Genomic DNA, 10,192 nt, shown 5'->3' with positions numbered 1-10,192 from the left:
CAGCGCTGCAGTGAAATGACACGCTGAGATGTTTACACTAAAGTGCTCGGTAAACCTTCGAGCTGACGAATCCCCCGGTCCCACCGTAATGACCACAACCACGTGGTGAAGTCAGTCCTATATAAATCTCTCTCTCTACAACCGGCTGCCTTCAGATGTTTGTGTATGTTGGCAGATGGAGCGTTGTTTTCCACCAGCAGGAATGGAGGAGTGCGTAAACTGAAGGGGAAAACACTTTTGCCTGCTGCTACATAAGTTTATCGCATCATCCAGTTCTCTTTATGGTTCTTGAGGCGCATATGCGTTAGGACGCGTCAGATCGGTAACGTTTCCTTTTCTTCAGCATCTGCTGGTGCCAAACGCACAAGGCGATGCGCTGTGCAGAGTGAGCGGAGGCTTTTCCCGGACCTTCTCGTCTTCAAGCAAGTGAAAGGCGATTTGAAGAGAGTTTGCGGCGCTCGATGCGGCGGAGGTGCGCGCAAAAACCCCGCAGGCGTCGCTTCTGTGCTTTGAGAACCACAAACTTTTCTTAGGGCATTAGATGGCCACATCTATGGCTATTATAGTGTCCCGTGATTTTGTGTTGATGAATGTGCATCCACAATGAAGTGATTTGGAATGAAGACCTTATTTGTTCTCCCGCACATAACGAATCTGACTGATCATTTCATGTCGGCATCTCTGATGGATTTGCACGTACAATAAAGAGAGACGTTTGTCATTGATGATAGTGCGCGCAAGAGCGCAAAGAGTCGAAGTTTGCTTCGCCCAGCGAGTCATTGAGATGATTGGGTTTCTGCTTAACTGAAGTCATTAAACAGCATTTTAAAAGTCGCCTATGGTACAAAAACAAACGCACAAAATGAACTTCGTCTTGAGTCTTCTCCTGACCTTGGATTTAGCCACGGTGGCCGTCAGTCTATCCACATGCAGCACTCTAGACATGGATCAGTTCAAGAAGAAGCGGATCGAGGCCATCCGTGGTCAGATCCTCAGTAAGCTCAAGTTGAGCAGTCCTCCGGAGATCTATCCGGAGCCTGAGGAGGTGTCCCGGGACATCATCGCCATCTATAACAGCACAAGGGACCTGCTGCAGGAGAAAGCCAACGAGCGAGCGGCCACCTGCGAGAGGCAGCGCAGCGAGGAGGAGTACTACGCCAAAGAAGTGCACAAAATAGACATGCAACCCTTCTACCCTGCCGAAAGTGAGTGCATCTTTACTGTTTGAGATGTTTTTGGGGTTGGTAGTGTAGTGGTTAAAGGTCTGGACTGGTAACTCAAAGGTTGTAAGTTTGAACTTCCACAAGGTTCGGTCCATCCATCACCTCAGGATGAACCTGAACCTGGAAAAAGTGCAGTGTTTAGTAAGATACTTTGAAACTGTACTTTCCCAAGCTACTTATAAAGTAGTTAAATTACAGTCAAGGTTCTCTTTTGAAAACGTAGTTTCTAGAAAAGTAACACTTAAGCTATTTAAAGAAGAAAATATATTTAGATGTATAACAATTGAATGATAATATTTAAGCCTATATATTTAATTAAAGGTGCTGCAAGCGATTTTTTTTATTTTTATGGAATGGTATGTAGAAAATGTTACTACTCAAAATATCACTGAAATAAGTGTGCTGAGATATCTCACCGGTCTCTGTGACAGCTGGAGACTTTATAAACAAAGCCGGAGGCGGTCTTTGACCCTTTATGTCAATCATTTTGTGCGTTCTCATAGTTTAGTAGTTGAAGCTGATCATTGAGGCAAAATGCCATCTTCAGATTCATAACAGTTGTCAATTGAGGGCGCTATCTTGCTACTGTTGTGTCTGACAACCCTGGGAACACGCACTAATGCTGCTTTTCTGTTCAGTGTTGGTATCTTTGATGCAGGGGCAGACTGTCCATAGGGAGAACCGGGTGAACCGGTTTTCCCAGTGGGCCGGCCACGAAATGGGGCAGAACGGGCGGCGATAAGCTGAAATCTTTCCTCCTACAGGGGCGTCCATTAAATCAAATGTCCATACAGCTCAACTGAAACGGGCTGCAAAACGGTGCCAAACGGTGCCACAATATGCAGAAAAGGCCAGCCCCCAATACCTCCAACCCCCCCCCCAAGGGCCGATTTATCTTCACAGTCACTTACAGCACCTTTAAGGTGTCATTCCTTTACGAAAATTAACAATTATAAAGTTAGTAGCATCACTACTTTTAGTTAACTACTCTAGTGATGGCATGATATATCACCAAGGCTGATAAATCAGTCGATATTCAGAATTTTGTAATTATCGGCATCATTTCACATTTGGCAGATTAGTTTCTCAAGTCGCGACGGTGCTGAGAATTGCCTGCTTGAATGTGATGGAGCCTTCTGATACATGTAAATGACTAATCACAGTTTGCAACACAGTCTCATTTAAATGGTGCCGCAAATCAGAGACGCGACGCGTATGAGCTCATGTGTCCGAAATCTTGTACTGCCACAGTATGTACTGTATTTGATGAAGGACGCACTTCTCGTCTGGTTAATAAATACGTTCTTTAGGTGCGTATGCTAGTAGTAATAGATTCTGGACATACTTCATCCCGGGATGTGAGTTTTGACCGTGACCTGAATATATGACTTAATTACAACAACCATGAAAATAATCTACTCTGGTTTTGTTAAACAAGCACCATTTAAGCACAAGGAACAACATTTTTGTTATATACATCACTTACAGTTGAAAAGAGCCGCGCGACTCACTATTCACCGCCATTTCTTGAAATCCAGTGAACATGATGTCGCCTAAGCTCCTTAGGCATTATGGGATAGTAAAGTGTCCAACTGATCCGCATTTCAGAATTTTGCCAGAAATAATAGGTCAATCGGGTATTTCTAGCTTACTGTTTTATGAATACTGAGGATTTGGACATACTTCTCCATTGGCATACTATTTTTTTTTTTTGCCATACTGTATAGTATGGAAGTATGGATATTCAAACATGGCAATGATGTGTAAAGTGCTTGGGTGTTTCATTCTCTCTCTCTCTCTCTCTCTCTCTCTTCTCAACACTTTCCTGTAACTGTTGACTGTCTTGTCTTATGAAACAAAGGCAGATATCAATAAAACCCTAATCATATATCGTCAGAAATATGCAGATATTTTGTTTACACAGATTTAATTCGCAAAGCTAACAAAACTTGAGCAAATCCAGTATTTTCTTCCTGTGGAGCGCTCATATATCTTCCTCTGAAGGATGTATTCTATCAGTCTAGATCAAAACTGTGTTTTTCTGACTCACAAATGTTGCATGATGGTCAGTCCGTGACACTCCAAGCAGGCGATCCGAGCAGAGTAAACTGAAGCGGTCAGTAGATTGCTGCTCTCGCTTGATCATCACGAGAGCGACAGAGCAACTTCAAAGTTAAAGCACTTCACGTGCGTTATAAGTAAATGTCATGTTTACTATGCACTGTATGTACAGTTAGTTTGATTCAGTGTTTTTGTGAGAAAATCTGATTGCTAATGCGCACATGTCGCCTGTGGTTGCTGGACAATTATTTCCTTCTTCCTAATATATTACAATTTCTTTGTGCAAACAATTACTAAAATGGGAAGATTAAACAGAATCCAGGTGAAACTGCTATCTCAAGCACACAAAATCTAATTCTGAAAGAATGTTATGTTTATTTTTACAAAGTCAAAGTTAAAGTTTGAGTAAATATAATGCTAAATAAAAGTAAACAATATAAGTACTAAACTATAAGTTTACTACATATTAAATTGAGTAATACTGTATATCAGCATTATATTGGCCTATCTTAGCCCAATGTAATTCCGATTTATTACACAATTTAATAATACCCTGGTCTCTGTATATCGACATCGGCCAATAAAAAACCCTATCTGTCGTCCTCCAAACTACACCCCATCTTATTGGCCCTAGTGCAAAAAACACTCAATGGGCCCATAACATACAAGAATGAACTTAAAATGCATAAAAGTATGACACTGTAATTTTTTGGTTTACTTAATATTGATACTATGCTGTATATCATACCAAGCTGGTCCTCTTTTGACCAAAAATGTAGCAAAAATGCATCGGATAATTTGATTTATTGTTTGAAATCAATTATTTTGATAGTTTAATGTTTTTAGAATAACATGTAAGGCTTAACACACTAATTTATGTAGAATTAAGGACTTTTTAGAATTTGAAGAATTGGCCATCATGGATGAGATGTATAGTGTATGAGATAGCAAATAAAAAAGTAAAAAAGTAACTTGAGATGTACACTCACTGAGAACTTTATTGGCCCTAATAAAGTGCCCGACGTGGTCTTCTGCTTTTATAGCCCATCTGCCTCAATGTTCGACATGTTGTGCATTCTGAGATGCTATTCAGCTCACTACAATTGTACAGAGGGGTTATCTGAGTTACCGTAGACTTTCTGTCAGCTCGAACCAGTCTGGCCATTCTCCATTGACCTCTCTCATCAACATGGCGTTTCTGTCTGCAGAACTGCCGCTCACTGGATGTTTTTTGTTTCTGGCACCATTCTGAGTAAATTCTAGAGACTGTTGCGTTTGAAAATCCCAGGAGATCAGCAGTTACAGAAATACTCAAACCAGCCCATCTGGCACCAACAATCATGTCACGGTCTAAATCACTGAGATCACATTTTTTTCCCATTCTGATGGTTGATGTGAACATTAACTGAAGCTGCTGACCCGTAGCATGATTTTATGCATTGCACTGCTGCCGCACGATTGGCTGATTAGATAATTGCATGAATAAGTAGGTGTACATGTGTTCCTAATAAAGTGAGTGTAGGACAGTGAAGTTTGGCATTTTGTCAGCAATCGTGGCTTGCCTGTTTAAAGATATTATGGCTGCACCCCCTTCAAAAAGACTTCTTTTCTTTATGAATTTCTTGCAGTGAAATGTCCTATATTCTTGAGTTTGTGTTCAAAAAAGCTGCCCAATGTTGATGGCCTCGAGCGCACAGTTATCCAATTGTTGTCTAATGGGAACCTCATGTGAGATGTGAGGTGGGACAGTTTCTCTTTGCTATCCAAGTGCTTTGACGTTATTGCCATTTTCTTGACGTGCATTCTTAATGGCAAAATAATATTGATCATTTGTAATTAAGGTGACGCATTTAACCGACGTGACTCACAGTACACTTATTACAGGTTCAAAACGCTTTGGAGTAACTCTGGAGGTTATGTGTCAGTATCAAGGGCACAATCGTTATGACTCGTGTCACCCCTTGGGTGGGTTTGAACCCACAACCTTTCAGTTACAGCACAGATTTAACCACTAAGCCAGAGACACCACATCATAGGGTGTAGTGTGTTCTCCCAGTATCTATATTTTTACAGCTGTCTGTTGTGAGGACCTTCAACCCTTGTGCACCATCTCTAGTGCATTTACTCAAGTTTGCTGAATTAAAGTTTCCTGAGAAGCAGAGTACTTACAGCCAATTTTTTATAAACATCACAGCAAAGCGTTGATTCAGGAACTTCTAGGTTGCAATCCTTATTCCTCCCTCTCAATAAAATCACATTCACACTCCACATTGGAATAATGCATGTCAGTGTGCCTCACTACTGCCCCACTGTGTCTTCAAAGTCAGGCCTGTATAAGCAAATCAATGCTTTTAAATGCCCGTATTGTGCCGTTAATTATGTAATAATTTTCAGTTCCCTGATCAAATGTGAGTATAGGGCATGAACGAAAAATTAATTAGGAGATTTTTTATGCCCAGAAGTATATCTTGCATTAAATGTTTTTCTTGGCTATGCCCATTGCACAAACACTCCAGATATGAATAGAGATGGCACAGTGCCAGCCCCAGTCAACAAGGCATTTATGAGACATAAATTATCGAGTGTCAACGTTCAGAGAAACGACACAGATTATTTTTAAATTTAACCTTGGCAATCTGCACTTTAGATTGTGGGTTCTGTATAGGCAGCATTTTAAGGCCTCATAGATGTGCTACAGACACAAACGCTGTTCCAAAATGTAGGCAGCAAAATGTGTGGAAGATGTGTGGAGATTATGTATTATAATATATATATATATATATATATATATATATATATATATATATGTTATAAATATATTTATGTTTCATTCAATACCTACATTTCAACCTGATCTCATAGGAACACGTTACTATACCTACATTTTTGCAAAATATTTTTACATGGCTCGTTATATGTATCATGGGAGTTTCCTGGTGAAATGAACAGTAGAGGTGCAACAACAACAATTACTTTATTACCATTCCCTGTAAAACGGTAGATTATCAGTTCAAGAAAACTTACTTTTTGCTCCGTTCCTTACACAATGCTATCTTACAACATCTAAACACTTTTACCATCGTGCCTGACTTTAAAGACGATATATTTTTACGTTTGCATTACATACCCAACTACATTTACAAGCTTGTTTAAGTGTGATCAAATTGCCTGTAGCTCAACTGATAGAGCGGTGCACTTGTGAAGCAAAGTATGAGTCCTGAAGAGCACGCAAGTTGACACGTGAGCTGAAAGTGTCATAGAAACAGCACAATATCAAGTGGTTGCTTTAGCAATTGTGTTTTTCACCTCACATTTGCTTTTTCTGACACTATCGGTTAGGTTTAGGTTTTAGGTTTAGGGTAGGTAGGTCAGTTTTGTTGATTTAAAACTCGATAGAGCATTAACTTTAACCTCATCTGTGTGGGAGAACATATCACAGTGTCGCAACATATCACCTTGAAACTGCCGCAATATGTGTAATGAACTGTATTATAATTTAGCAAAAATGTCACCACAGACACATAATTTTAATGAGACCAGTAAACAGATCTGCCAAAAGTGTCAAACAAATCAACCAAAAGCCAACAATGTACTATTTAACCCAGTATTTGTGTGTGCTGTTTTTTGAGTATCGCACTGTTAGCTTAGCAACATGCTAACGACAAACTTTGTTGAAATCAATTGTCAGTTGAGTCTCCTGTGTGCTTCCCGTGTGAAACGCTATTTATGTGCTGCACAGAGTTGTTGCCAATGTAGAGCGTTTCAAATCAGTCACTTAAAAAGTTCCATTTGATGTATGGGAAAGAAATAATGAGAAAATAGAAAAGAAAGACTATATAGGACGTGTTTAAATTTGTCATGAAAATGAACTTTAAATTGGGTGTCCCGTGTCAGAATAATGTGTTTGCTAATACACACACACACACACACACACACACACACACACACATTTATTTGGTTGGGCGCCAGGAAGTCCTCGCAAGCAGCACTGCAGGGCACAACAGCACTGGAAGCCACACAAAAATGCAAGCGAGAGAGTGGGGCTCAGAGAGACATAGCGCTGGCAGAGCCCACACATCAGTATTTAAACTAGAGAGCAGTGTGCATATAGTCCGCACCATGCCACATGCTCCATGGAAAATTCCACGCTGAGACCCACTGTTGCTGGGGTGTGGAGAGCTCGAGTCACTGGAGAGGTTTCCCCTCTCCCCCCATACAGCCCGCTCTCTCCCCACTTCCACGTAATCTCACATGCTCTTAAAAATAAAGGTTCTTCAATGGCTCTTTGCAGCACTGTAGCTTTAGCAGAGAACTCTCTTTATATCAAGATCAAGACTATAGTGTTTTTGTGACAATATAGGTTCTTCAGATTTGCATATTGGTTCTCTGAAGCACCAGAACTAATAAAAAGTTGCTTGGGGAATTTTAACTTCCATCATAAGTGCCGCACTGTAACCTCGATTTTTGCTTTTTTTAAAACAAAAGGAGGGACGAGTCGAAATTACTTTTTTGTGGTAATCAACATTATGCCATAAATGCTGTTGATTGAGCTTAATTTGTATTGAACCTGTAAGGAATTATAAAGGGGCTCATTAATGATTAATAATTAATTTACAAATGCATTATAAATCATGAATATGCAGTTATAACAACATGCATAAAAAGGATGATTTGAATGCAATACTTGTCCATACCTCTCGTTATAAATGCTTAATTGTAGCTCTGATCCTGGCATCCTCCATCGGTGTTGATGTTGCTATTGAATCGCACATGCAAACAACGTCAGAAGAAAAATGGTCGACACTAGATGATGTCCCCACAGGGGTTCCTTTGTGTGTGCGAATGCAAGAGAGGGAAAAGTATTTTTTTAGTGTGCCGTTCCTCTTAAAAGTTCTCATCTATAAAGTTCAAGGGGTAAGTACAGGGACTATGTGGGAAAGGGGCTTATGACCTTTGTGCAAGAATGAACAAGGAGGAAATAGACATTATTTTGAATTTGTTGAGCAGAAATTGTTTTAGAAAGTAACCTAAAAGTAAATTAATTAGTCATGTAATGACTTCTCAATAAAGTAATCAGTAAAGTAGTCTGATTACAATTTTAGGAGAAGTATTTAGTAATTTGCAGTGGATTACTTTTTTGAGTAATTTACCTAACACTGAACTTGACAAAGTAACACAAGTGAGTCAAGACAGTCAAGTGCAGTAATTAACATAAACAAAGCAGACTGTAGCAAAATGACATATTCCCTCTTTTATTCTCACTATAGTAGTCTATTTTGCTACATTGTGACATAAATCATGAATTAGGGCATGTTATGTTTTCAATTAATATAAGTATGAATAAGTATATTAATTAAGCATTTATAACAGGTTATAACTAGTTAAAATGCTTACTTTATGGCAGATATTGGTGAAAGTTTCCATTTTTATGCTTGTTACTATAACTGCATATAAATGATTTATAATGCATTTGTAAATTAATTTGTAAATGATTAGTCATTAGTGAACTCCTTTATAAACCTTTAACAAAGGGATCATTACTGTAAAGTGTTACCTTGTGTTCTTGTTTGAAAAAGTAAAATAAATAAATAAAGAAATAAATGTTAGAAAACTTTCTTTTTTTAGCATTGTATTTGAAGCATTATATTTGCATATCACACTGTCCTTGTCAAGGTGTAGCCACTAGTCTGACCATGTGGTATGTCAGTTCTGAGAAGAATAGCTCTAAAATTCTAATGTTTTACAATTTAAAATGTTTTAAAACTCTAAAAGTTGTGAAAGTTATTTTCTATGACTATGTCATGTGAATTTTTGAAAGGGAGTCTCCGAAATAAAACTGAAATCCTAAAGTGCAGCAAAGAAACATTCGTAAGGTAAGAAATACAGAATAAAAATGACTTTATGGAATTCACCCTGTTAATCTGCAGCCCCTTTTTAACACAAACCCAAGAAATGACATACACAAATGAAAATGGCCGAAGTTCATGATGCCTTTAGACTAACAATTGTGGTCACTTGTGAAAATACATGGGGGTTTGTTATACAAAGAACTGATTAAAATCATAATGAAAAATGTAAAAAAAAAAAAAAAAAGAAAAATGCTCGAATTCAGTGCAAAGCGTTCAGCAATTTGTTTGCCATCAAATATTTTTATTAATAAATATATGACACTGAACAAGTCTAACCATGTTGAAGTTCAAATCTTAAGATGATAACTGTAAAACTCAAACTTTTTTATAGTGTTCTTGAGTTGGTTCTATGGTTCTTTGAAAAGTACTTGATACATTACATTTGATTCAGATCAGCAAATTGGTCTCTGGGTGTAAATAATGAAGCATCAACACAAAGTTCTGGAGAACTAGATTTAAAAGTTCTTTGTGAAACTTGAAAAGGTTTTTTTTATGGAATCAGGCTGTAAAATCTTTATGGTTCTAATCGGAACCTTTATTTTTAAGAGTTTTATTTACAACCACTCTCTTTATATATGGATTATTCTGCCATGAATTTAAGAAACAAACCAACCCGTTCAAATATCTTTCCTCCTACAGGGGCGTCCATTAAATCAAATGTCCATACAGCTCAACTGTATGTTTTTGCTGTGGTATTAAATGTCCATGCATGCATAAATGCTAACATACCATGGCCCAACCGGTGTGTTTGTAAATGCAGGTCTCTTGAAGCCCAGTACAGAGCTCCCTTGTGACTGCGCACAGAAGAACACAAGGCTGCCTGTGTGCACGGGGAAGAGGCTCTAGGACATGGTTTACGTTGAAGCGTTTTATGGCTTTGTGTGGTTTAAGCTGTTCAAGAGTATATGACTTGGTATATGTGCTTTGAGTGGTTGCTGAAGTATGCTCTCTGTTTGCACTGGATATCAGCACCGTATTTTTGCCACTAACACTAACTTG

The 10,192-nt window shown here is 38.6% G+C and overlaps 1 protein-coding gene across 1 annotated transcript in view; it reads left to right on the top strand.

Annotated features, from left to right (window-relative positions):
- LOC127453885 (transforming growth factor beta-2 proprotein-like) overlaps positions 1-10,192 on the top strand; it is a 67,997-nt gene continuing 57,805 nt past the window's right edge. Inside the window, exon 1 of the mRNA XM_051720633.1 lies at positions 1-1,205. Coding sequence (XP_051576593.1) covers positions 839-1,205 — 367 coding nt within the window. The 5' untranslated portion in view covers positions 1-838. The remainder of the gene's footprint in view (positions 1,206-10,192) is intronic.

This window comes from Myxocyprinus asiaticus, chromosome 16, assembly GCF_019703515.2.
Source record: "Myxocyprinus asiaticus isolate MX2 ecotype Aquarium Trade chromosome 16, UBuf_Myxa_2, whole genome shotgun sequence".
NCBI lineage: Eukaryota > Metazoa > Chordata > Actinopteri > Cypriniformes > Catostomidae > Myxocyprinus > Myxocyprinus asiaticus.
Note: the sequence above shows the minus strand (reverse complement) of the source record. Positions and strands in the feature narration are given on the sequence as shown.